At 48.9% G+C, this 26,054-nt stretch overlaps 2 protein-coding genes across 4 annotated transcripts; one reads left to right on the top strand and one right to left on the bottom strand.

Annotated features, from left to right (window-relative positions):
• Positions 1 to 304: 304 nt before the first annotated feature.
• LOC128146524 (uromodulin-like) lies at positions 305 to 8,360 on the bottom strand. Its single transcript, XM_052797953.1, has 10 exons — positions 8,265 to 8,360; positions 6,744 to 6,929; positions 5,789 to 5,855; positions 5,083 to 5,250; positions 4,095 to 4,300; positions 3,307 to 3,467; positions 2,496 to 2,741; positions 1,666 to 1,825; positions 1,083 to 1,227; positions 305 to 405 (listed from the first exon to the last, which is right to left on the bottom strand). The coding sequence occupies exons 1-10, from the start codon at positions 8,358 to 8,360 to the stop codon at positions 305 to 307; spliced, it is 1,536 nt and encodes a 511-aa protein (XP_052653913.1).
• Positions 8,120 to 24,282, top strand: DRC7 (dynein regulatory complex subunit 7). Of its 3 annotated transcripts, none has more exons than XM_052798051.1 (18): positions 8,120 to 8,195; positions 9,008 to 9,162; positions 9,576 to 9,750; positions 10,621 to 10,746; positions 11,938 to 12,132; positions 12,468 to 12,623; positions 12,949 to 13,167; positions 13,868 to 13,996; positions 14,928 to 15,003; positions 15,515 to 15,643; positions 16,502 to 16,630; positions 17,280 to 17,506; positions 18,366 to 18,581; positions 19,678 to 19,788; positions 20,857 to 20,967; positions 22,025 to 22,219; positions 22,714 to 22,853; positions 22,997 to 24,282. In XM_052798051.1, the coding sequence occupies exons 2-18, from the start codon at positions 9,026 to 9,028 to the stop codon at positions 23,085 to 23,087; spliced, it is 2,562 nt and encodes an 853-aa protein (XP_052654011.1). In that variant the 5' UTR covers positions 8,120 to 8,195; positions 9,008 to 9,025; the 3' UTR covers positions 23,088 to 24,282. The 3 variants fall into 3 exon arrangements, with proteins under 3 accessions (XP_052654011.1, XP_052654012.1, XP_052654013.1); XM_052798052.1 differs by having other exon boundaries at positions 14,931 to 15,003; XM_052798053.1 differs by lacking the exon at positions 22,714 to 22,853.
• The last annotated feature ends 1,772 nt before the right edge of the window (positions 24,283 to 26,054 follow it).

Genomic DNA, 26,054 nt, shown 5'->3' on the forward strand with positions numbered 1-26,054 from the left:
TTTGGTGGGCAGGTATCTAGTGTGGGTACCTGTCTCCCCACATGCCTGGGTGACTCTCTGGGGAGGAGGAAAAGAGGAGGAAGGAACCTCCCATCCCTAGGTACATGTTTTGAGTCTAGGGAACATGGGCCAGGAGGGGATGAGAAGGTCCTAGGGATGCTACAGGGAACAGGAACGCTCTGATGTGACTCATCCTTCAAGCACCGTTTGCATCCAACCATCACCTCCTTCCCCAAAAAACCCTGTAAAGACACAGGCAAGAGCCTCTCTGCTACTGGCACATTTATTTGGAAACAGAAGTTTTCTACACTGTTCGCCGCCTCGCACTGACAGCCGCAGCAGCCACAGTGAGCACACCAAGCACGCACAGCAGGATGAGGGCCCCGGGGAGCCATGGGTTGGGTCCTGAAGAAGACGAGAAAGGTTGGTTACACATCTGGGTCCCCTGAGCCGGTGCTGAGCCCTGGCACAGCATCTTCTGACTGGGGGCAGATTCGGGGAAGGTCATCTCCTGTGAAGGGTAAGAGCCACCAGAGCTGGGGGTACTTCGGAGCCCTGAGGGCACTAACAGGACTTGGTCACGCCAATCTGCCTCACCTGCGGCCTCCACCCACACCTGCTGCGCAGGGGCTCCATTTAGCTCAGCAATCATGCCTGGTCTGAGCTATGCTGTAGGTGGGCTTGCCCCCAGCCCTGGTCCTGGACTGCTGCTTGGATCTCCTGGATTGACCTTGGTGCTCAAAAGGAGCCTGCCCTGCTGGGTTGATGCAGAGGTCCAGCGTGAAAACCCAGCCTTCCCTGCCTGGGGTGCTGCACTGACAGCCTTCCGGCTTCTAGTCCCTTCCCATCCAGCTCCCCTGGTCAGCCCAACCTGTGTCTGGTTCAGAGCCGCTCACACAGAGCTAACCTCTCTGTGCTGGTTTGGCTTCTGGAGCACAACGCGCATAGCCATGACACGTGAAAGACTCCACGCTTCTGTGCAGGGCAGTGATTTTAGCAGCCCTCTTTAATAACCGAGCATTGCCTAGACAGTTGCAAGGGTCTGTGAGCTGCTCCTGCCCTCCCTGGAGGGACATACATACCCCCCAGGTCCTGTTGGTCAGTCCTGGAATGGTGGGTCTCTGCTCCCAAGGAAGGAGCAGCCAGCAGGTGGATGGGTCCGTAGGAGACAATCTTATTGTAGTCATCCATCAGCGCCCGTTTGCTTCTCCAGTGCCTGGGGCATTGCTGTCAACAAAGCCAAGGGAAGGGTGATGGGACCAGAGGGCAGGGGAGAAGCCTGCTCCAGGCGGCAAGAGCTGTCCTGCTGGTCTGTCCCTGGCAGAGGCACAACTGGGGCTGCAGCCTGGGAGCAGTCAAGACCCCAGAGCATGAGAGGAGCTGGTTCCTCAAGGACCTTAGTCTGCTTCTCCTCACATCCTAGCATAAACCTCTCCTCCTGCAAATACCCAACAGACAGAGGGAGGAGGGAGAGGAGCTCTCTGGTCAGTTCAAGCCCTCGTACCTTTAGTTCAAGGTGCTGGGGTGAGCTCCTGCTGCTGGGAGGTGTTTGTTGTGCTGAGGCACCCGAAACCAGAGCAGAGCCCCTTCTCCAAACAGCAGGCCAAGGGAAGGGAGGTCCCCCTCTCTGGCCAGGGCGCAGTGCAGACCACCAGGAGAGCTCACCTTGACACAGGGCTCCGGGCCATCAGGGAGACACAGCCGGACACGGCAGTGCAGGAACACCTCAGGGTAACCAACAAACTGAAACATCTGGAAGCTGAACTTGGCAGTAGTGCTCTCTCCAATAGCGTTCAGGTATGTCACTGTCTCGTCACAGGGACACCTAGGACACAATGGCCGAGTCAGCAGGTGGCAAATGAGGGGGAACATCTCAGCCTAGGACACCTGAGCACACAGGGACTGGATGCAGCCCTCAAGCTTTGCTGAACAGGACTTTTTCTGTCTCAGTGCTGGTGGGGATGCCCTTCCTTGGCACACTGTGTTGTGCCCAGCTCAGGGAGGAGCTGCCACCAGCACAGGAGCTGGCTCGTGTCTTGCTCTGTGGGGCCACAGCTGCTCTGCAGGGGTGGACTGAGCCTGGCTGTGGCTCCCACTTCCTGGATATCCACATTACTGGCTTTAGCTTGGCTGCAGCCACCTCTAACACAAGCTCTTCAGCAGAAACCTCTCTGCACATCCCAGCAAGGTCTCTCATCTCCCCTCCTTGCCCTTTGCTCCACACCTGGTCAGGAGCGATGCTAGAGGGAAGGCAGTACTATTGGCAGCAGAGCATGGTCAGGAGAGGGGGGTCAGTTCAGAGTGGTTATGGGGGCTCATCTATGGGGCTGTTCCACCTATTCAGTGATGGTGTCCACCATAGGTTCCACCTGTGAGCAATGATGGTGTCATTGCTTGTTGCTCCCTCACAGCAACCTGTCCTTAGCACCCAGGAAAGAGATGTGACTGTGTTCATGGTGCAAGGAGACCAGATGCGCTAGGTGCACTCCACTCACCCCTTCTCAATGAGCTCGTGCCGCACATCCTGGTAGGGATCTGCACTTGGTGTGGCCCAGCAGTCCTCAACACTCAGCAGAAAGTACTTGAGCTGGTGCTGTCCTTCTATCTTCAGCAGGACATAGAGTGTGTCTGTGACGGGGATGGCTGCGGTCGGCAGCTGATAGGGCTGGAGGTAGGAGGGGGTCTTGTACAGTCTCATGCTGACATTGAAGTGTCCTTCTCTGACCACGAACTGCACCAGCCTGAGAGGAGAGGAGGAGAGCTCATGAGCAGAATGAGAAGGCAGGAAGGATTTAGTGCAAGTCAGGCCACTGGCACAGGTGCACGGATGCTGATGTGCCTCTGCTCCCAGGTGGAGCCTTGTGAGAGCCGGGCCCCGAGCTGCCTCCTGGCTGGTACATCTGTGCTGTGTGTGGACAGAAGCAAGGAGCTCCAGGGGCTCCCACTGACCGGCTGGCCATTGAGGGCTATGAGAAAGACAACCCAGGGGGTCCTAACCTGCACCTCCACAGGGGCCTGGTGGGGGCATCTTCCAGTTCCCACCCTTTATTTTTTGGATAGTTGGTTTTAAGCAGTGAGGATAGGGGAAAAGTAGATTGTGTATGCTCCTCTGGCTCTGTCCCAGGCCCAAACCTCGTGTTGAAAAACCATGTTGGGAAGAGAAAGGGAGGCACCCTGATATGGCATTGCTGTCAGAGCTCTCTAGTAGCTCCCCAGGGCCTTTGCAGATCACCTCATTGAAGGCATCTATTTTTCTGCAAGCTCAAAGATACCATGTCAGCAGCAAGGTGAAGAAGGACTACTCACTTGTCAACAGCAGTGAGAGCGAAGGGCAGTTTCACCACGTGCTCGTAGGCATAGACACAGGAGAAATGCACCTCCAGCTGAAAACTCCGGGAGATCACACCCCCGTGCACTTCCTGCTCTGACTCAATGATGTTGGAGTACGACACGTGGGAGCTGTTTTGCTGGAATGACACAGATATCAAGTCTCCAGACCATGTCTAAGTCCATACACAGAGCTCCAAGCTCCGGTTCAGATGGTGCAACTCGGCTACAGCTGCTCCAGGCCTCCTGGATATCTGCAGGGGTTTTTGCTCAAGCCCTGTGTCCAGGGGCTACTGGCAATCATCACCGGAGGAGGCAGGAGTCAGCAGAGTGACCACAGGTGAGGGCCCTCCTGTGTAATGCAGAGCTGGAGCACTGGTTCCTCTGCACCCTCCCTGACCCATGAATCAAGTGAGGGATCAAGGGGCTATAGCCAGGGCTGCAGAGCTCAGAGGATACTGGCAGAAAGTTGAGGGCTGTTATCAGCTAGTAAAGAGCACACAGAGACTTCCATGCTCTGCTGAATAAGACAAGATGTGCTGCCAGCAGGGGTTTGGTGGAGGCAGAAGAGCTTTCTGACAGCTCCCAGGGAAGAACCCAGGAACAACCTGCCGCCGCAGCCCCCAGCCTTCCAAGGGGAACGAGAACTTTACAGCACCCAGATAAAAAGGAAAAGCTTCTGGGGCTTTCCCTTGCTGTCCCCACTCAGCATGTCTGCTCCTATCATGGCTTCAGAGCTATGCGGAGAGGCTCTCCGGGATCCTCACCTGAATTATTGATCCACAGGCAGTGTGGTTTTCACCTGTGAGAGTGGCTGCAAAAAACGGCTCACCCGCTTCTTCCCTTTCTGAGACCTTGCATGCCTGGTTCTTCAAGTGGACAAGCTCCTGAGGGATTTTCAAGAGTTCAAACACCTCCTTCCTCACCATCATCTTCATGTGCTCTTCCTTGCAGGCCAGCTTCAGTACCACATCTGGGGGAAAAAGCCATCTGCAATAGCAATAAGGAAGAAGCCTGAAGGAGCCCTAGGTCAGCTACAGGATGGCACAGTCCCACTGAGCTCAACAGACCCTCATCCCAGCCTTGTTGGAGGCTGCTGGTAGGGCTCTTCAGAGACACTGGGCAAAAGACAAACCTTTGGGAACGAGCAGAAGTTAGTGTGGGTCTGCCATTTTTTACTAGTTGCCTAAGACCTGCACAAGCCCATGGCCGCCACTACTCTGAACAGACACAGTCCTTAGGCTCAAGACATCAAAGGCAGATGTCGTGGGTCTGGCCCCTCTCGAGGGCTGTCTACAGAATCACTGCAGTCTGCCAAGGGCACCAGACAGGGACAGTAATCCTCTCTTTCAGATGAAGAAGACACAGTTTTTGGCCAGTCTCTCGAAGGAGCCTTCACTGTAGCCGTGCTGGAGTGCGTGTGGTTGTGCCGAGACTGTGAGGCAACTGTGCTCTGCAGCATGCCCTGCTGCCCTGACACGGCTCCACCACAGCATGGCTTCTTGACAGCCAAGGTTTCCTTCTTAAGGGAATTAAGACATATGGGGAGGAAGGAAATGGCCTGGACTGGGTCTTGTACCAACATGTAGTCAGGATGTGGTGGTGGGGAATGCACCTGAACCAGGAGCTGGGACATGCTCTCGGAGCCTGCAGTGGAGAGCAGTGGTAAGTAACATCAGTGCACCGTGCCCATCACCCTTCCCTCTGGTGCCCGTGGACAGACTGGGGAGGGCTCACCAGCATCCCCAGCTCTACCTTGGCAGAACGTCCCTGTGAAGCCTGGTTTGCAGCTGCAAACTGGTCTGTCCTCCATCACCTGGCAGGCCCCCTGGTGCTGGCACGGATTTGGCAGGCAAGCGTCCAGGCTCCTCGTGAGATGGAGGGCAACCCCTCGCCTTGGGCCATGAGGGCTCGCCAGCTCACCTGCAGCAAAGGAAAGGTGAATAAGCTGAAACGCAGCAAGAATATCTCCCCTACAAGAGATGTAAGAGTGAACTCGCCCCATGGTGTGAAGCCCTGCACAGCTCTCAAGGACTGAGATCTTGCCTAAAGCCAGAGCAGGCACATCTAAGGAAGACCCTGCCACCTCTGCTTGCCTGGGAGGATGTCACTGAGAGCCTGGGAGACCTCCTCAGCATGGCCGTAATCTGGATCAGAGCTATGGAGCCTGCCACCAGCTAGCAAGGAGAGTGGTGGCATGTCACAGCACCTCTGCCCTCTCCACGGGTTATATGCCGTACATGGCTGGGATGGAGAGCCTGTGGTTTCTGCCTATTTGGCCAGCTCTTGCACCCCAGTTCCTGCCCTTCCCACCCCCGAGCCCTGCTCTGTTGTGCCCCCTTAGCAGCCTTCAGCAGTTCCCTGAATGAGGAACCTGGACACAGATCAGGTGAGGGTGTGACCTCTCCTTTCCATACTACCTGTCTGTAACCCAGCATGGACAGTGTACAGGGATACTCACTCTTGTTGCCTTTGCAGCCAGCCAGGCAGAGGGCAGAGACCAGCAGCAAACATCTCACAGTCCTGTCCTGTAAAAACAAGCAGGCTCTGGGTAACTCAGGTTTTTAGCACACTCGCTGGAGATGTTTGCAGTCATTCAGAAAGAGCCAACCCTCAAGCATGGGTGCAATAATTTCTGTACTGTTTTTCCTCCAAAAACTCTACGTTCGATGGCACAAAGTCATTTCCTATCCCAAAGGGCCAGATCAGCAACGCCTCCCCCCTGCAGGCTAACACAAGGGTCAAATTTAGGTAGCTATTCCATAAAAAGGGGGTGGGAGAAACCAGACCTTGGACCTGCAGGGATGTGCTGACAGTGATAAAGCCACATTTCAGTAAGAACAGGCACTTTGAGTAAAAACCGCACAGCAGAAGCATCAGTCCAGGCTCCCTGAAGAGGAAAGGAGTTTCTCTCTTCCCACTACAGCTCTTTTGAAGAGTTAGGATTTGCAAAAGGATCCTTGCTTTTCCAGTAACCCATATCCATAACAAGGAGACAACAGGGAAAAAAAACCCCAAAGCCTTCAACACAACTAAATTAATGCCACAAAGCCACAGATTAAGTCGATCTCCCCTGTTGGTACAGATAATGGATTTCTTTAGGGAAATTAATGGCACGGTGCTGGGTGAGCCCTGGACACTGGAGTCTCCTTATCAGAGATGTGGATATGAGTCAGCCAGTGCTAGTGTCTGGAGCAATGCTCTGCCACCCCTCTGCCCTGCAGATGCACTGACAGCGGGGCAAAGCCAATGCCAAAAGCCCCACTCTGGTCTGGCAGCATGTCGCGTACCCCCTCCACCCGACCCCGAGCAGCTGCAACCACCAGAGCTCCAGACAAGGAGGGTTTATTCCCTGCTCTGCTCCTCCTCGTTCCCTGCATCAGTCCTGAGAGATCCCACCAGCATTAAGATCTCACCTCGTTCTCATCCCACTTACCATCTCCAGGCCACTCTATGCTCCTCCACCCACCGTTGTCCCGGGTCACTCTCGTGCTCGCTGCCTCGTGCCTTATATTGCCTTCCGGCAGCTCATCCTTCTCCCCCACACAAACACGCTGCCTCTGCGATTGCACAAGAGCCAGTTTAGCATCCTTCGGCAGCGGCTGGGGAGGAAAGGACTCTGCAAAAGTCCATCCTCCGGCACGGACGGCCCTTCTGATTAGCCGACAGCTCATGAACGCTGCTGACCCAATTCATGGCCCTGATGGGATCCCAAACAGGGGGAGTATCTGCAAAATCCCTGGGGAATCTGGGGTTTTGGGCATCCAACTGTTTTTGCGGTACCTGCTTTTGACGCAGCAATAACAGCAGATACCACAGCGGCACACGCGAAGGCCAGATAACTGTGTGTACTGGATACACGCAGTTTTGCAACCACAATGTACATTTGCTTCGGCTGTTTTTTTAAAGACTTCTGACATTTAAGATCTGGTCAGAAGTACTAGTGAGAGATGGAGGGATGAGGGCTTGGTTTTACACCGCTTTGTTTGGGAAACAGTAACCAGCTGCGAATAGCAGTAATCACTCAAAGTGATGCTTCTTGATATACATTGACTATACTCCATGCATCCTCAGAGCTTTAATTGCTACAGTCACCATAACATAGCAGCAAATGTGAACATCCATCCATCCATCTAGGTTTTTTCCTAACCACAACGAAAACCAGAAAACAAGTGTTTAGCACCTGACCCTGCTTACAGCCTAATGAACTACCAATTTAAAAAAAAAAAAAAAAAAAGCCTCCTGTCATCTCCTGCTGCCAGCTTTTGGGTGAGAATATCTGCTTTCCATTATGTGTGTTTTACAAAGCAATTAACCGGGACAGAAGCTTGCACAGACTCACTTAGAGATACAAAGGCAGTGCAGCAGCCCCCAGGCTTAGAAAGCAACAAAGGAAAAGGAGGAGGGCTCTTTGGGTTGGTTTTTTCAGAGAGTGAAACTCGTGGGTTTAAGAGCAGCCTTGTGATCTCCGAGGGCCTGGTGGGAAAGCCTTCCTGCGGCGGGCAGGCTTTGGCTGCTTCCTCCTCATTTTGCCCCCAAATTCTTCTGGACGGAGGGGGCTGCCACCAGAAACGCGCCCTCTCCCCGGGCGGCAGCCGGGCGGCTGTCAGGAGCTTCCAGGCAGGGAGACGCTCAGGCCAGCGGGATCGGCGCCTGAGGAGCGCCGGCGGGCAGCCCGGGACCTGGGAGTGGCCCGCGGCCTTGAGGAGGGGGACGGGGGGAGGCTCTGGGAGAGGCCGGGGGCAGGCCCTAGGGGGAGGCCTGGCTGGGCGCCGGGGGGAGGCCCGGTGGAGGCAGCAGGCCCCCGCCGCGGCCCCAAGCCGCCTGTGCGGCGGGCGTTGCCATGGTGCGTGGGCCCGGCGGAGGCGGTGAGGCCGGGGGAGGCGGCGGCGGCGGGAGAGGGAGGGCAGGGGAGCAGCAGCTGCAGCCTAGCTGACCTTGAGAACTGTGGGGCTGAAGGGGCGGCGGGGGCGGGAGACTGTCGGGGTGGTGCGGAGGCCGGGGAGCGGTGCTGGGCCCCGCGACACCCCCATTCCCGCCGCCCGCTGCCCCCCCCCCCCCCCTCCGTGCAAGGTCTGTGCCTCCCTTCTCGCTGTCTGCTCCTCACGAGGTCAGCCCGACCGCAGGGAAGGGGAAACAAGCAGCCCCCGACCTCCCTGAGGTGTAAATAAATAATACAAGCAGCCCTCTGCCCTTGGAGGCTGCTGACTCTGCTGCGAAATGTCCCCCTCCCTTCAAGGCCGCTGAGCAGCCGGCCAGGCTCAGTGCAGCCCGCTGGCTGTGGCGTGGGCCATCGGCAGGTGCCCAGCGGATGTCCAGAGCTGCTTCCCGGCCAGCAGCAGCCCAGGCAGGACGGAGGACGTGGCGTTTACGTGAGTACATGAACTGGGGGGACACACTGCAGTCAGAGACTGAATGTGGGGATGTGCTGTGCCCTGCCAAGCCAGGCTCCCCCTGTTCTGCCGTCTGCCCCACGCTCAGGGTGTCCAGGAACATGCAGCCACTTATTTACTAAGCCCAGCCCAAACTCGGATTCAGTGCTCACCCTTTACTGTCACGCTTCTGGCTGCCTCAGCCATGCTCATATACTAAAGCACTGTGGCCAGCATGTGAGTGTTTCTGTGTTGCTGTGTATCTGGGTTCCAGCCCTGAATTCACCCTGGTGCGTGCATTTCTGTAGTGCCCCGGAGGAGGCAGAATGGAGGTCCTGGAGGAGAAGGAGGAAGAGGAGCAAACAGAAGGAGAAGAGCTGAAAGCTTTGGAGATAAGTGATAACCTCCAGGATGTGGAGATGAAGGTGTCTGTGGAGCAAGTCAGCGTCCCAAGTGATGTACCGTAAGTCACGTGTGTCTGTCAGTTACTGGGATGAGCAGAGATGGTCCTTTTGGGGTTCATGGGGAGATTGCACACATGTGGATGGCACGTGTGGTCCCCTTGCACAGCAAAGGGACCTGGTGTGTTTGTCCAAGAGTGGGCATGTGTGAGTAAGATAAGATAACTCACTTCATTGTACATTCATTCCATGCTGTCTCATGACACTATATAAAGGTCCCCTGAGCCTCTGTGTATATGTCAGCTTGCCATCACTCCAGAGAAGCTTGGCTATGTCAAAATCATGTTCTTGGATATGATCCCCATTTTTGCCCTGGGAAACAGGGAGCCCCTGCCATGTTTTGATAGCTGGTCATCTTGCCCAAATTGCTCCTGGCTTATTACCTGTGTCTGTCTGCCTCCTTCTACCCTGGAAGTGATTTTGACTGGAGCTCCATTGACACATCCCAGTTACCGTCCTCGTACAAGACAAATTCCCCGAAGGAAAAGAAGCTGCTGCACATTGCTGACCATTTCTTCCAGCAGTACACTCACCTCTGCCCCGACCGCAAGCTGCTCTTCCTCCACCCAGTCAACGAGTGTGGCGTGGAGGTATGGGGTGGTGTGGGGCTGGGCCGCAGTGCAGGGGGCACTCAGCTTCCATAGTGTCGAATGCTGGGGAAGGACAGCAGCCCTTCCTGCCCTCCCTCCTGACCAAAGGGAATGGGAACCCATGTGCCCACAGCACCCTGAGCAGGCACGCAGCACCCTGGGAACACCCCAGCTGTCCAAATCCACAAGCGTGTTGTACCTCGCACATGGTGGTGGTGCCATGTAGGCTGCAGGCAGCTCGCAGCCCTGCAGCATGATGCTTAGGAAACAGGAAAGACCACAGAAACATAAAGAAAAGAAACACATGAAATAGCTAAAGCTCAGGCTCAGTCACAGATATGGAGTCTGGATCCAGCGTTAGGTCTTATTCTGAACTTCACAGAAGTTACAGGGAAGGAAGTAAATGTGGAAGTTTGTGGTCTGGTTTTGTTTAGGACTGGGCCCAAGCTGCACAACTGTTATCTAGTTCTGGACCTGATGCTCCCCAGGCATCTGAAATGGCTACTTTGGACCAGCTTTCCCCAGCATTTATTATATGATTAACATGCAAGGCAAAAAATCCTGGAGGATGTAAAAGCTGGAAAGGGCAGTAGCTATTTGTCTTGCTTGAAAACTAAGAGAACAACTGGCTCGCATCTGTAATGTGTCTGAGATGAGCTTCAAGTTTTAGCCACAGACGAGCAGATGGCCTTTCAACCCCATGCAGTTTCTGTCTCGGAACAGATGAGGAGCGTTACTGACGCTGTTGATATGCTCTAGGGAGGTCCTGAATGTGAGCTGCAACATCCAGGGGCAGTCTGAAGGTGGCTTTGGAGAGGACACTCTGCCAGGCATCTCTTGGCTAACCAAAGTCTTCTTGTGGCCCTACAGAAGTTTGTGAGCACAACGGTAAGGCCAACACTGCTGCCTTATACAGAGCTGTACCACTGGGATGGCTGTGCCAGCTTTGTCTCCGATTACCTCACCATGGAGCCCCTCAAGTCTCCTATCACACCGGTAAGAAAGGGGCTGCAGTCCCATCAGAAACATAATGGAGGTGACAGAAGGGCCTCTCAGCAGGACACAATGTGGAAACCCCAGTGGCTGGGATTACAAAGGTCTTTGACTCCTCCATCATCCCCTCATTACTTAGGCAACCCCCCGATTTTCCCAGGCCCTGTGCGCTCTGGACCGACTTGTAATCCCAGTACATGTACGGTGTTGTACCTGTCAAGCAATTAAGCACCATTTCTACAAGATTGGGCCTGACCTCGAATGTCACCCCAGATGACCAGCTGGTCTGCTGTGGGTTGCAACGGCTGACAAGCTTCCCCTCCAAAGGCCAAGATGCCTTGGAACAAAGGAGCATATAAAGCCCAGGGGATGATGCTTGACCTCAGTGACCCATTCCTAGGGGCTTTAGACATTTCTATCCCAATTTTCGGGATATTTTGGGGTGGCTGAAGGGAGATTTCTAGACTGACAAGAAGGGGTGATGCCAGAGTTTGGGCAAGTTCTTGGCTGGTGTGAATCAGCTAAGGCAAGGGGAGCACACTCTGCTAGCAAAGACTGGTGATGCCCTGCAGAGTGCCCCAAACAATCTCCACCAGCTCCATGCTGGCCAAGTGTGTCCCAGGAGTTCCGGGGTCTCAAGAGGAACTCTGGCACTTTGCGACCACAGAGAATGTCTCTCCATTTAGCAGACGGAGACTGCCTTGATCACCTAAGGTGATGTCTGAGATCTGGGAGCAGATTATGTAGAAACTCTCTATATGCAGTATGTGCATATTGATCCCTTTGCTTGCTCACTGGTGAGGGCCAGAAGGGAATATGTTCCCTCCTTTGAACTATAATTTAGCTTATGGGTCTTTTGCTTTGAAACACTGCAGACAGACCAGCTAGAGATGGAGGTAAGCCCCACTCCAGAGTTGTGGTTAGCGTTAGGTTTTCAGCAATTTGATGAGCTTGTCCTGCCCATCTCTCCCTATGGTTAAATTTGTCACCAGATTTGGCATCAGAATTTCCCCACATCACTTTGGAGGGGACTTTTTGGGTCTGTGGCTTGTATAGGAATTTTATGTAACAGATTCCCTATGGGTGCAGAGCCCAGGGACATGGGCAATGCCCTCTCTCTCTCTTGCTCTCTGCCTGGTGCATGTTTCAGCTTCACAAGACAAACACTGTGAACATGCATCTCTCTCTTTCAAGCCTAGTTCGCTCTATTCCCCAACCACCATCCTGAAATACCAGAAAGGGAACTGCTTTGACTTCAGCGTGCTGCTGTGCTCCATGCTAATCGGGGCTGGGTATGATGCCTACTGTGTGCACGGGTATGCCACCCACGAGATATGCAGCCTGGATGAGACTCTGAAGCTGTGCCCACTGCTCAGGAAGCCACAGGAGGTGAGACGTACAGTGAGCGGGCAGGGAGAAGCGCCACATGCATGCTCAGCCTGTTCATTTCCAGTGAGCTCCAGAGTTGAGCTAGGGGGAACAGCTTCAGGTCCACACTAGGTTTCAGTCTGTACCAAGCAGGGACCTCACCAAAGGGATCTTTTGAGTGATTTTCCACAGTTCCTTAAGAGGCCTCTTTGGCTTCACTGTATTCCTGCTCACCGGGTCCAATACTGCAAACTGCCAAGGGCTGGAAACTGGGAGGTACCTGTAAGCCACACATTTTCTCCCTTCTCTTGATCTCTGCTGGGTTTCACAGCAATACCCTGCTTTTGCGGAGGCAGGTACCAAAGGAGGGGATGAAGAAGAAGTCCAACAAGTATAGAGTTAAGCCCCCACCAGACCTGCAGAGCAAGTTTGAACTTCAGCAGGAGGCCAAGAAGGCAGCAGAAACTGAAGCTGCTCAAAAGAACAAGGAAAGAGAAGAGGAGAAGGTCACGGTGAGTTAGTGAGGTCCACCTCACTGTAAACTCCAGGAGCAAGAGCTGAGACACAGGTAATGGCTGACCAAAGAAAGGAGGTCACCACCCTCTGCCATGAAGTATGACACAACCCTGATCATGGCCATGATCACTTGACCTCTGGGAACACAGTGTGTGCTGGCACAGGAATATGTACTGGGTATGTAATACCTCACTCTTCTGAAGAGTGTTAAGGGCCTGGAGATCTTTAGAAATGGGCAGAGGAGAGAATAAGATTGCCACTGGGTTGGACTAAAGAGGCAATAAAATGTCAATAATTACTTTTCTGTCCTCTGTGCTACAGGAAGTGGAAAAGCCCAAGCGTGACCCTTTGTATGGCTTACGGGTGCATGCATGGGTTTTGGTTCTGTCTGGGAAGAGGGAGGTTCCTGAGACCTTCTTCATCAACCCCTTCACGGGAAACAGCCACAGCACCATGGATGAGCACTTCCTTGGGATTGAGAGTGTCTGGAACCACAGGAACTACTGGGTGAACATGCAGGACTGCTGGAACGGCTGCAAGGTAACAAGCCCTGAAGCATCCTGTGCCTGGGAGGGACAGTTGGGCTAACCTGAGTCCTGGGGAAGTCCAAGATCAGCAGCGATCCCAGTTGCCACTTACCTTTCCCTGTGTTAGCTCTGGTCATGTTGCTCAGATTACATAGACTCTGGAACTGCTCCAGGACATCCTAGACCCTGAGCTAGCAAATTAAACCCCTACAGTGCTAGAATATCAGCTTTTAAGGCTGGCTGAATGCTCATTCTCTCAAACAGCTTTTAAGGCAGAGGATGTTTTGAGCCTGTCAGGCATGGCTCAAGGCAGGAAAGATCTTGATTAGGCTCTTCCCACAACTCAGCTACTCCCCAGCTGATACAAAGTCAGGGAGGCAAGGATCTGAGTTAGAGCAACTTGACGTTGGGGCCATGCATGCCCCAAGGAAGTATGCAGAAGCATTTCCAGCAACTTCTCATCTGCGGCAGAAGCACCATGAGGAAAGGGGTCTGAAGCCCTCTAGGCACAGGGGCAGTCTTTGGGGTCCCACCAGCCAGCCAAGGGTCTGACAAGACCACCTCACTGACATCCAGGGTCTGTCTAGAGTCCTTTAACTCTCTGACACCCAGGCAGGTCCAGAGCACCGCAAACATGTGGGAGCAGCATTCAGTTTAGTGTCAGGTCCTTGAGACTGCCCTGTAGTTCAGTGGGTTTCTTCTGTGTGACCTAGGATCTCGTCTTTGACTTGGGTGACGCTATCCGCTGGGAAATTATGCTTTCAAGAAGCAACAAGCCTCTTCAGCTGCTCTCAGATGCTGAGGAGGAAAAGGAATTATCTGACAGGGACACAGATGACATGGTGAGTGACCCAAATGATGGCTCTCATGCAGTGGGGATGCTGTATTGAACTGGTGTGTTTGCAGGCCTGCCTGCCTGCCTGCTGCCCTCTCCAGGTCAGATCACTATTGCTTTAGCTAGGTTTTGGTTGGCACTTTAGATTCCTTCTCAATCTTGAATAGTTCTGATGCTTTTTGAAGCAGGACCCCAAGTGGTACTTCTGGTGTCCTAAGTGTCTAGGGATCTCTGTAGGCCTCCAGTGCATTGACCTTTGGGATGAAATAATTTAAAAAAATAAAATCCAAACTGAATTTTTTCTGGACACACTTTCTCTGCTGGTTGGCACCCTGCTCTCCTGGCTGCTAGGTGGAGTTGCCAACCAAATGTAGAAATGTATGTACTCTAATATACCAAAAAATGCTGTGTACTGGAAGCAAAAAATGGTATGCTGTCCTGGTGGTGGGAGAACGCAGCATGATAAAGCAGGCATTGTACCAGCACAGCAGGACGGGGGAACACCAATAACAGTACGTTCCCTCCTGTTATCTACTCTCCTCAGCCTGTGCCCATAACCAGGAAGCAAAGTGCCCTCCATAGTCTACATAAAACAAGCTGGTCATTGGGTTGAATGATGATTGTCACATTCGTCCCCTGTCCAGCATGAGCGTTAGCTGGAAGATCATTTCATTAGGCTTGAGTAGGGGTGTACTAGTGAGAGTGGGGGGATGCAATAAAGCTCTCCTTCCATGTGAACTGCAGCGTGCTGCTTGCCTCTGTCCTCAGGCTGTGTGTGACTGACACAGCTCTCATAACTGCGCCACTGTGTTCCCCAGGACCAGCGCAGCCTTGCACGAGCTGAGCTCTGATTGCTGCACCACATTCTCAAGAACCAAAATGCCTCCTGGCACAGTAAGAGAACCTGCCAAAAATGCAAATCTCTGCTTCTGTTTCAGCAGGAAAAGGAGGAAGAAGACATGAGTTTTGACATGCCACCATCGTGGGTAGCCCCAATTCAGATATCTCCCAGAGGTATGTATTCTTCCTTTGCCTTTTGCTTGCCCCCCAGCTAACCTTTTAGTATATTGGGACATTTGTTTACCTCACTCCAGAATTCTCCCTTCAGGATGGACAAGGTACAGCAGTGAAGGGCAGTAGATGAAGGCAGCAACAGCTATTGGTTTGAATGCCTGCCCTCAGTGCACTGTCTCATCCTGGGTGGGAGCCCCCCAGCAGACAGACAGACAGACACAGAGTGTTCTCCTGCCAGCTGAATGATTTTGCCTGGGATGGACTTTCTGTTACCACTATGCACAAGGGACTGCCCCTGCATTATCAAATATCTCCTTTGGGAGAGAAAAGAGGTATTATACTATAACATTAAAGCACAACAGGCAGGGTCTGAACAGCTTCACTGGCAGCTGAATGCAATCAATAACTGCGTGGTTTCCCTTAGACCATGGTTTTCTCCCTCTTGAATTCTTTTTCCTTGGGCTAAGTACAAGGGAATCAATTTTTCTGACACCTCTCTTGCCCACTGCAGAGTTTGAGACCCGCTGTTCCCAGGGGAGGAAGGTGATCCTGTACAAGAAAGCAAAACTGGAGAAATGGGCACCGTACCTGAATGGAAATGGGCTGGTGAAACGCCTCACTGTCTATGCAGACTTAGACTGTAAGAGGGATGAGTGAACACACTTGATGCAGTGAGCACACACAGCCTGGGGTGTGCTGATGGGAAGGGGGAGGTGGTCCCCTTTCTGCCAGAGTGTCTCTCGTGCTTTCTTATCCTCCTTTCACATTTGTGGGGGACTTAGCTACCACATCTTCAAATGCTTCATCTCGCTCACTGTCTGACAAGCCCCAGAACTTCCCAGCATTGCTAGGGGTTCCTCCAAGAGTTTGAATCTGTTTTACACCCCAGCAGTGAGGCTGTTCAGTGTCGCAGGTCAGCTGCTTGGATTTTCAGTCTCCAGAGAAATGGAAGACTGGTTTGAATTGATCCAACAGTATCATTATTCCCATTGGTCTCGACAGGAGCCATAAAAAGGGGCAGCTACAGACTGTGGATATTTCTGTACTGGAAAGCATTATTCTTCAACAGTTGGTCCAGGAAACTGCAGATTCCTAACTGGACATACAGTGTCCTGTCCTCAGTGCTCTTGGGTAGTGTAATGCCCCTATCTCATATCCCTTCCCTCCTGACACTATCATTAAGTATTTGGGATGAAATTTCTCTTGCCTAGCCATAGCCATCCGCCATGCCACCTTCTCCCCCTGAGCTGATTGCTTTAGTTCTTGTTGATGGAGAGGAATAAACCCTCTTAAGGTGTAATTCATCTACTCAAATGTAGATTAGGATTCATCTACAAAATGCCCCTGTGCACAGGGCCAATTCCAGTGACTACATGTTGTCTACTGCAGCTGTATCAGGAGCACAGGGTGCTTGCACAGCCACTGAGAGCTCATCAGATGAATCTTGCCACCTCCAACACAGTGATGTAAGGTTGTGAAACGGTTTGTCTCCTGCCAGGTGCTGAAGTAGTGGAGGTGAGGGAGTGGTTCAAAAACCGAGAAGACATGTTGGATATGAGAGAAGTGAATAAACAGACACAGCTGACCACAGAATACTTCAGCCCAGGACACCTCCTCGGTCTTAAAGGTATTCTAGCTCATCTGGGCAGCCACTGCAGCTGGTGGGACTTCATGTGAATCTCTTCTAGCAGTGGCAAAAGTTGGGGGGGCAGCAAACTTCTGGGATGAATTGCCTAGATAAATAATGTGGTCTCCAGTGGAGAGTAGAGAATTGGGTTATTGACTTCCAGTCCTGGACAGTGCTCCCCCTCAGCATAACGGAAGAAGAATACATACTTATCACATATATAGGGTGATACAATTTACTTTTACCGGTAGACGTGATAGAGGTAGAAACTTTCTCCTTAGGTTTATGTTCAGTCTCTCAGTGTTGTGCAGCTGGGGGAGAGAAAGTCCTGCATCAGATCTGTTGCTAAAGCAGCATTTTACCCCAAGAGGCTGCGCCCATTCCTGGTTTGGGAAGAGCAGGATCCAGGCTCCACTTGCTACTGCCTTATTGTGTAAGGAAGGCAGTGGCCTTGCAAAGCTGTCCTGCCGTCCTCAGGCTGTAGCATATTGATACACAGCAGTGAGGAGATAACATTCCCTTCTTACACTCTTACATACATTTGATTTATTGGTCACTGAAGAAAATGAGACTTTTCTGGACATGCTTGTGTTCACCGTATTATGGTTGCTAACTCTGAAAATGTATGCGTTCTCTCTTATGTCCTTAGCTCACACCTATACGTCACTGGAACCAGAGACTGAACATACAATGGAGTTTTACAACGAGGCGCGAGTCGATGGCCTCCAGAAACGTGTTGAAAATTATAATGAGATGACGGAGTACTTTGTGGGGCGGGATGACTTCCTGCATGTTCGGCACATGGAGTTTGGCAAAAGTGGAAAGAAAATACACTTGGCTAGCACTAGAACTGACATTAACTCCCGGCCTATAGTGGTATGGCCAAGGCAGGAACAGAAAAATATCTGTCACTGTGATATTTATACTATGCAAAACGTACTGCCTAGGGCTTTAGGTTCATTTTCAGTGGGCACAGCCAAGGCAAATCTCCAGATGGGACGTCCGAGCCTTGTTCAGCTGCTGTGTCTCACAGTTGCTTGCCTGACAGAGAGCTACAGTGTGACCAGTTGTCACGAACTGCATTTAGCAGCTAGAATGAAACTAGGAAACTAAGACTTGGAAAATGCATGTCAGAGGAAAGAAAAAAAAGCTTGACTATGATTTTGCAATGAAATTTTTACAAGACTCAAAACTAGTCAAATGGTTTAATGATGAAGTGTCTCATCACTGATTTGTTACAAGCAGGTAATCTACCTCTTCCTCTAGTCAGGACTGATTTGCAGAACAGAAGAGGGAGGAAATACGACATCTGGCAGTATGGCTCAGATGATTCACCTGCCAAGACAGAGCCATGCAGTGGCCTGCCTTTGGACCAGCACCCAACATGCTCCTTTTTCCTTCCCTATATTGAGGAATATGGGAAACTGTTGTGCTCCAAAATACCTTGCTTCCTGCAGTTCCCTTGGGCAGGGATGCATCCCAAGCTAACTTTTGAGCTTGGAGAGCATACTCAGCTCCACAAATAGGAGACCCCTGTATTGCTTTAAGCAGCTTTGTACTTTTTTTCTCAGGCAGAGGAAAGAACAGTAGGACCATGGGCCAAGAGATGCCATTGTAGTCCAGGCGGAAAAGCCCAATTTTAACCTTGGGTTTTTACCCAACTCTGCAAATCTTGCCAGTTTTATGCTGTCTAACCTGCTTCCATCTCTTTTTTTTTTTTTTCCACCCCCATTAGCAAATCAAGGAGTGTTTTCACAGAAACCTAGAAAAGCCTGCTGATGAAGATGTAGCAGAACGTATCTTTCTGATCACAGAGGAGACAATCCATCTGACATACCATCTCAAGGATAAATACATTACTGCCTCAAAGAAGGATTTCTTCAAAGCAGCAGACAGGGATAGGAAAGGAAATGAAATCGTCATGACCCCAGAAATGTGCATCACATACCAGGTATGGAGAAAAACTGCTTATATCTTGAAGTTTTTCTAGATCACAAGACACAAAGGGAAGGTGAAATATCAGTGGAAGAACTACAAGCATGACATATTCCATGCTGCCCCTCTGCTCCATCTGCATCCCTCTCTCACAGACAGCCTCCAAGGCTGACAATGCGAATGCCCCTGGAGATGCACTGCCATGCTAGAAGTGACTGGGCATGCAGGACATAGTGTAGCGTGAAAGGCTTGCTCTAGCTGTGCCTGAGGTCATCTTCCCAGACTTGGTCATCAGGCAATGTAGACACAGCCACTGGGATCTTGCAAGATGCTCGTTCAGCAGCTGTTGGGCTCAGTCCTGTGGATTCATGGCAGGGAAGCTGAAATTTCCTCTGCTATTCTCTCTTGAACAAGAGGCTACAGCAGAAAAGCAGGAGCAGACATCCTGGGTTCTAGCTCCAATTCTGCCATGGACTTCTTGGGTCACATCATTGCTTAAATCTCCCAGAGCTTGCCCTGCAGACGCAGAGCAAGATGCTGAGGCTTATTGCATTGCTGATAGATAGATAGCCTTAAATAAAAGATGTTCCAAAAAAAGTGGAGCGCTGTCATTAAGCCAAATTCTCTCATTTGGGGCGCAGGGTCACTCCACTAACATCATTGATGTGAGTCTGTAACCAGGGGCAAAAATCTGCCAGTAAATTCTGCAGTGATGCTGCACAATTACACTTAGGAAAATCAAAAAGAGATTGCAAATACAGGATTATTTAATGTTATGCACGTTTTTTTAAAGTTTCTATTTCCCATTGGGGAGAATACACAGAACACAATTGCTGGAGTGCCATCCTTTCATCTCTAACCCTGCAAAACCAGTTCCAACCATACAACAGCAGCATCAGCAAAGTGCGAGATGTGCCATCTGGCTCACATTACTGATGGATTCAAAATCAAAATGAAGTCTAATAAACTGTTGACCATGGGTTAGATGTTTCAGTGATGGAAATCAGTGTCACTATTGACTATAGCAGAATTGTGCCAGTTTCTGTTAGCAGAGTACCTGGTCCGTGCACCCAGAGCAAGCTACTGTCTTTCACTAGCTTATCTGCTTCCAGGCGGGGTCCTCTGAAAAAGACAAGAAGCTGCTCCATCTGTACAAAGCGTTGCAGCAGCTAACAGAGGAAGAGAAACAGCTGAAGCAACAAGTCCGGCAATCTGAAGCAGAGGTAACAGGGAGGTGTCCACACTGTGTCAAAGTTGGTCAGGCATGGAACCGGTTTCAGCTGACTGGTTGCCAAAGCATCCTCAGCATAAACTGTGATAAAAATGAAACTCTAGTGTCACAAAGCTGGTCTCCATGCTGAATTATCAAGCTTGCAACTCAGCCATTGTTCTTACTCTTCATTCTCTGGGAGGAAGACAGTTTTGGAGAGCAGATGACAGCATATGAATTGGGGCATCTAGAAACATGTCCGCCTTTTGCCTGGGAATGAGACCAAAAAGAAAGGATATTGTATGTAATGTTGTATCTAGTTGCTAGGCATTTCCAGGAATTCCCATCTGAAATACTGAAGTGACTTTTTGCGGGAGCAACTGTAGGGAAATACTTCATAAAATACATTGCTTGTACTGCTAATCACACTGTGACTGGTGTAACAAATCCATGTTCTTAGAAGTCTTTGTAATTACCTCATGATAAATACAACCATTCAGCAGATGGAGACAAAGCTATTGGATTTTATTGTTTTTTTTAATGTTTTTGTGAGGAAGAGGAACCCCTGAAGGAGCTGGAGAGGGAATACTCAACTATATTAGCCCAGAATACTAGTAGTAATTAAGAACAAGATTGCAAAAGTCCATTTTTTTTTCCAGAAATTTGAAGCTAGTTCACTGTGACCTCATGAACTACCTTGCCAAATTTCTCAGTCTTGATGTATCAACAGACAAAATATTCATGTTGCTTGTGCTGTATATCCAGTTAAGACAAACAATAAGCCAAAGCTATCGGTGCAATTTCAAAAGTAGTGGCAAGACTGTGACTCCAGAAGAGCTTTCCTAACAGATAATATCAATAATTGTGTTCAAGAATTTGATACAGAGCAGCAATCTAAAAATAAGACTGCTATCAGCTTGATGTGTCAGCAGGATATCAACATATTTGTATAGATCTTCTATATTTAACCTTATGCTACAGTTCTTGTATGCAGTATCTGCTCTGTTAGCAGGTCAAGCATGTAAAAGTACTGTCATTTTGTGGGAAAGCTGAGGGGTCGGTCTTCTGATTTTTTTGGAAGGTGTTAAATATTTTGAAGATCCGTGAGAATGAAGAAACTGCTGTTAAATTGACAGTTTCAATTTATAATACAGAGAGGAATGAAAAGAGAAGACAACAGTTTGAAGTCATGGTAGGTAGACTTCGTTAATCCCAGTATTTATTACATGTACGCAAAGAAATCCAGAGTAAGCTGCTTCTCTCTGAGGAATTATCTCTGAAGAGCTTTAGTATCATTAAAATATACTGGCCCAAATCCCTAGCAGGTGTAAGTCAGCACAGCTTCAGTTGACTTCCCATGAAAATATAACATGATCATGCTATGACCTTCTGACTTCCTGGAAAAACTCACATCACAAAGAAAGATTATTGTTTTATTTTGTTTAGTTAATAAAGAAAATAATTAACAAGGATTAGTTGATAATAGGGGTTATGGGGGGAGTATGATAATGGATTCCAAGCTGCATCTTTCTAGCCAGGGCTTATTTTGTTAGGCAGATATGCACTTCTGTGTGTGATATGAATCAGTTGTTTTCTTGGTTTTCATTATTACTTGTAAAGCCAATTTTGTTCCAGGATCTCTGTTGAGGAATTAATACCTTATGAATGTTCTGGACAAATACAAAAAGATTCAAGAATAATTACTTGCAATTTTTCAAGATCTCCAAGATGCTTCTTGTAAATGGTTTTTAGACTGAGCTTTCCTGGATGGAGAGGTTATAAAAGGTGATATTAGGTTTTACATGCCAAACTTCTGGCGTGAAACACAAGCAGGAGCAAAGATGCAAGAACCAGCTATTTGCCAGCCTACAAGCTGGTATCACTCAAAATACCCTGTCTTAATCTCTTTCTGTCCAAATACAAATGCGTTTTATAGAGCCCTTCTTGCACCTCAGTGGATAACATGTTTTGTGTAAGAGACATCTCTACAATCAAGGAAATCAGGAGAAATGTTAAAAAGGACGATAGAAAATAAACTACAGAATAAAAACCACATTAGGAAAGGGTTGGTATACAAAGCTAATGCAAAACAGTAGTTTTGATTAAACTATAGGAAAAAAGAAACATTATTTCCTCTCGGGGGTAGGGAGTGGAGGAGTTTTGGCCTTTGCTTTTGTTTTGCTTTATCACAGGGTGTTTGGGAAAGCAGGTAAATGGGGCCATGACTCTCTCTGTCCTTTCCCCTCCAGAAGAACACAATGGAGGCTGAGCTTCTGGGACAAGAGGAACAGGATCTGGATTACTTGGCACCTTTCCTTATTCAAATTGGCCACAGAAAGAAAATGACCAAGGGGCAGGCCCTGCGTGTCAGAGATGACTGCCTGACTGATTTGAAGCATAGTCTCATTGATAAAGCTAACATCATCCAGGCTCGCTTTGAAAAGGTATTCCCAGCCTTGCTCCAGGATGTGCATGTTACTGGAGTCTCTTCTGCACTGGCAGGAGGGTAACACACGTCTCATTGTGACAGCAGGCAAGAAACAAACCTCCTTTGATTACTTTAAGAGAGCCATAAACATGCCTGTATATTTTTTTTTTGTCATTAGCATGTGAAGATCAAAGAACAAAATAGCTCCAGGGTGAAGTTTAGTCCCTATCTCAGTCAGAGCTGATTTGATTCTCCAGTGCTTCTTGAGTACAGTGAGGCAACATGTTCAGGTTTTGCTGCCTCTCTCTCTTCCACATGTTTTGATTCCACTTGTTTTCTTGTTCTGTGAGACCTCATTTCAAACTTACTGCCTCCTATGAAAATAAACCAGCTCTGATTTGTGGTTTCCTTCATCTTGGCTCCCTGAACTTTGAGTTGCACTTTTGCGTGCCTTTGTTCCTCACTCTCCTCTCAATTACCCTGACTTCTAGTTGCTCGCTCCCCTCACAGGCAGTGGAAGAGCTGCAGAAGAAGGACCAGTGGTTTCAGGAAAATCACAATCAGCTCAGCGCAGAGGAGGAGGATGACTTCCTCACCTGTTGCTCTGAAATTGCGTTTCGTATCCACATTCTAGCGCTGAGACTCAACAGGTATTGGGAGTGGCTGCCTGAGTAGTGTCCAGGGGTGGTCTGTAAGTAAGCCCCCCAGGAACTTGGCACAGAAGCTATTTTGTGAAATACTCTACTTGATATCCTGCTGCAGTTTTCCTCTGATATCCCCCTTCTTGTTCTAGGGAAAAGCAGAGAGCGCCGCAGAAATACCTTGCTCTTGAAGAGAAACTGCGCAAGGATCCTCGCCTAGCTGAGTACCTTGGACATGCCTGATTTCTTTATTCCTTTGCACCAGACACTGGAAATCGGTGCTGAAGCCTGTTAGAAGCAGCCTGAAAAAAACATGGAAAGGTTTTCCTACTTGCCTGCAGTAAATCTTTCATTATCATCAGATTCATGGAGATTTTAATGAACTTGTAGCATTCCACTCTCTCTTTCTTTTCCCTCTTTTGTTTTAAGGCCCATCTACAATTACATCAATTGTCCTCTTACGCAATTTAGTCACGTTTAAGACTGAAGTCTGAATGAGACCTTAGCTTTAAGGTCTGCTTCTGAAGTTGCTACAAATTATGCATGCTGTATTGCAGGGCTTTTCTTCCCCAAACCTGCTCCCTAGCTGACATCAGGAGCAGGATTATTTGGGAATACTGGTTCTTTTCCAACATAATAATATTTTAACGAATTTGTAATTTAGTTTTATAAGTAGCACAAGCAAAGCTTTTGAACTTGTGAGTTCACAACAAATACAAGAATTCTTTGACCTCATATAGAGCTCTCTATTAACTACAAAACCCAGCAAAGACTAATACTCAAGTTGACAAACTTTGGATTTTAACATCTTTATTTTTCTCTTTGAATGTCTCCACTCACTATTCACAAATATTGGCGGACAGGGTAAAAAGTCAAGAGGAATCCAAAAAGCATTCCAAATCCAAGAAATTTTAGGTAATCAAGTGTTTTGGTTAGTAAGTATTCCCTGAGATCCGCAAATGGAAGTCAGCATGTGTGTGCCATGTATTGGTATTTATGCAAGTCCCTGAACCAGCTAGGAAACAATTTCTGATGTCACCTATAGTACATTAGGCACTGTGGATACTTACAGTGGTTCTCCCTACAGTGCCCAACAGCTACAGTCTTCATGGAACAAGTCTAATGATCACTCTCAACGAAGACTATACTGATTGCACCTGGGGAAAGGCAGAAATGTATTTTGCTGTGATAGAGCAGAATAAGGGACATTACATCTGAAATACAGCATGAACCAGAGCAAATTAAACTTGTTTTATGGTAGCTGTCTACTTTAAATGCAATAGATGCACTAATGGGCTTTTGCAGAGAAATGCCCCCCCAACTGTCTATTTTATTGCAACAAAGCTATTTTCTCTTGCGTTGTTTCTGTTACATACCATTAGCTTATTATGCCTAATCTGAATATCCTAGGTTTTTAAAATATACTAAATTACCCTTATAGAGAGCCCATTAATTTAGGTGCCGCTTGAAGGATGCACTCCATTTTGGGCTCAGAAACAGAACAGAGAATTCAGCATCTTCCTGTGGGAGACAGTTGCAGTGTTTGACACCTACCACTGCAAATCCCTGGGTCTGCCCGGGCCTCCCAGCTCCCAGTTTTGGAGCTCTGAGATGTTTCACAACAGCACATCGTGTTCCAAGCTGTTGGACCACAGCTGCGTATTTCACACCATTTCTGACAGCTCTGTATCCCTCTATCAATGCTTGGCTAATGTGGCGACCTAGTACAGATAGAAACAAGCCAGGAAAGGGGAAAGCTCAGAAACAGCTCACTCTTTGAGATAAAGAAGTATTCAGATAAGAACACGCTACTGAAAAGGAACATCAGGAATTTCAAGAACTAGCCAAAACAATTTCCACGTCACAAGGACTGTGAACTGCTGAAGGCCGAGGGAGCTGGGGAGAAAGGAAACCCTAAGATCTCTGAACAGAAAGAAAAAAAGGAGCAAGCCAGCCTGTGGATATGAACTCATCAGTGTTAGTTCAATACCAGAAAAGACACCAGAACAAATTAATTTAAAAATCCTTTTACAGGCACTAGGGACATAGCAGCTGCCAAAAAAAAATCAGCTAATACATATTATCAAGGACTAGCATCAAACTAATTTGATTTCCTCTTTTGATGGAATAATTGGCTTCAGAGAGAGGGAGGAAAGTGCAGAAGAGGCATGACTCCATCTCAGCCAGGGTATTGTTGAAAATATTTTGATAAAGAAATTAAAATCTAATTATATAAAAGAGTTTGGTTTGATTAAGAAGTAAAAAATTGTGAAGCATAGGTATGGGAGTGTTAAGTTTGAAATGTAGTCATAGGAACTTAGGAACTTTAGAAAATGTACTATGTGTGACTATAAGAATTCAAGTATTGTCTAAAATCAAGTTAACCACAGAAACTTTGACAAAGATTTGTTGGTTTGTAGTGTTTTGTTTTAGGAAACTAGGGAAACCGTTATGGACACCAGTTTGCTGCCTGGAAACCCCTTACCCTTCCCACCTCGATCTAATTATCGAGGATTCCAATCAGTAGAGTTAAGTGAGATTAACCAATGATTGTTTTAACATAAGAATATTAATAAGATGGTGTGACTGAAGGACCAATTATTAGAAAGGTTAAATTTAAGAATAGACATAGTATGCATTTTTATGTAAACTAATATAGATGATGGTGAGAATCGTACTGCGCAGAATCACCTAAGAGAGGTCAAGAAGTGGACAAGTGAGGAAGACTATGGAAGACCACCAGAGGGCTTCTGAAGACCACCAGAGACCTTCACTGCGCTTGCGTAAAGGACATTTACATATGTTAATAGTTTCCCGGAAAACTAATGATTATGTATAACATTTCTCAGAAATCTAGTGAATATGTATAACAGGTGTGCATTTAACCTGCATAGTTAAACCAGACAGATGCACACGATAGGTGGAGCGATCCCCCGTGTGCCCAGCGCTGCAATAAAGGAGTGCCTGCTTCTTAACTTCTCATTGTTAAGGAGTTTTATTCTGGATTTCGGCAACAGTTTTGGTGACCCAGGTGGGACCTTGCAAGTGAGACTGGACGAGATCGAGTGGTGATCGAACTCCAGCCGGCACTGAGGGATTCTCGGGGGGGAACCATCGCTCTCGACTCACAAAGCTCCTCGCAACGTTCCCTGGAGAAAGGGTAAGGCACTTCTTCTTTGGAATTTGTTTGGATAGCCTGCCCATAAGGCG

Source organism: Harpia harpyja, chromosome 9 (genome assembly GCF_026419915.1).
Source record: "Harpia harpyja isolate bHarHar1 chromosome 9, bHarHar1 primary haplotype, whole genome shotgun sequence".
In the NCBI taxonomy this organism is placed as follows: domain Eukaryota; kingdom Metazoa; phylum Chordata; class Aves; order Accipitriformes; family Accipitridae; genus Harpia; species Harpia harpyja.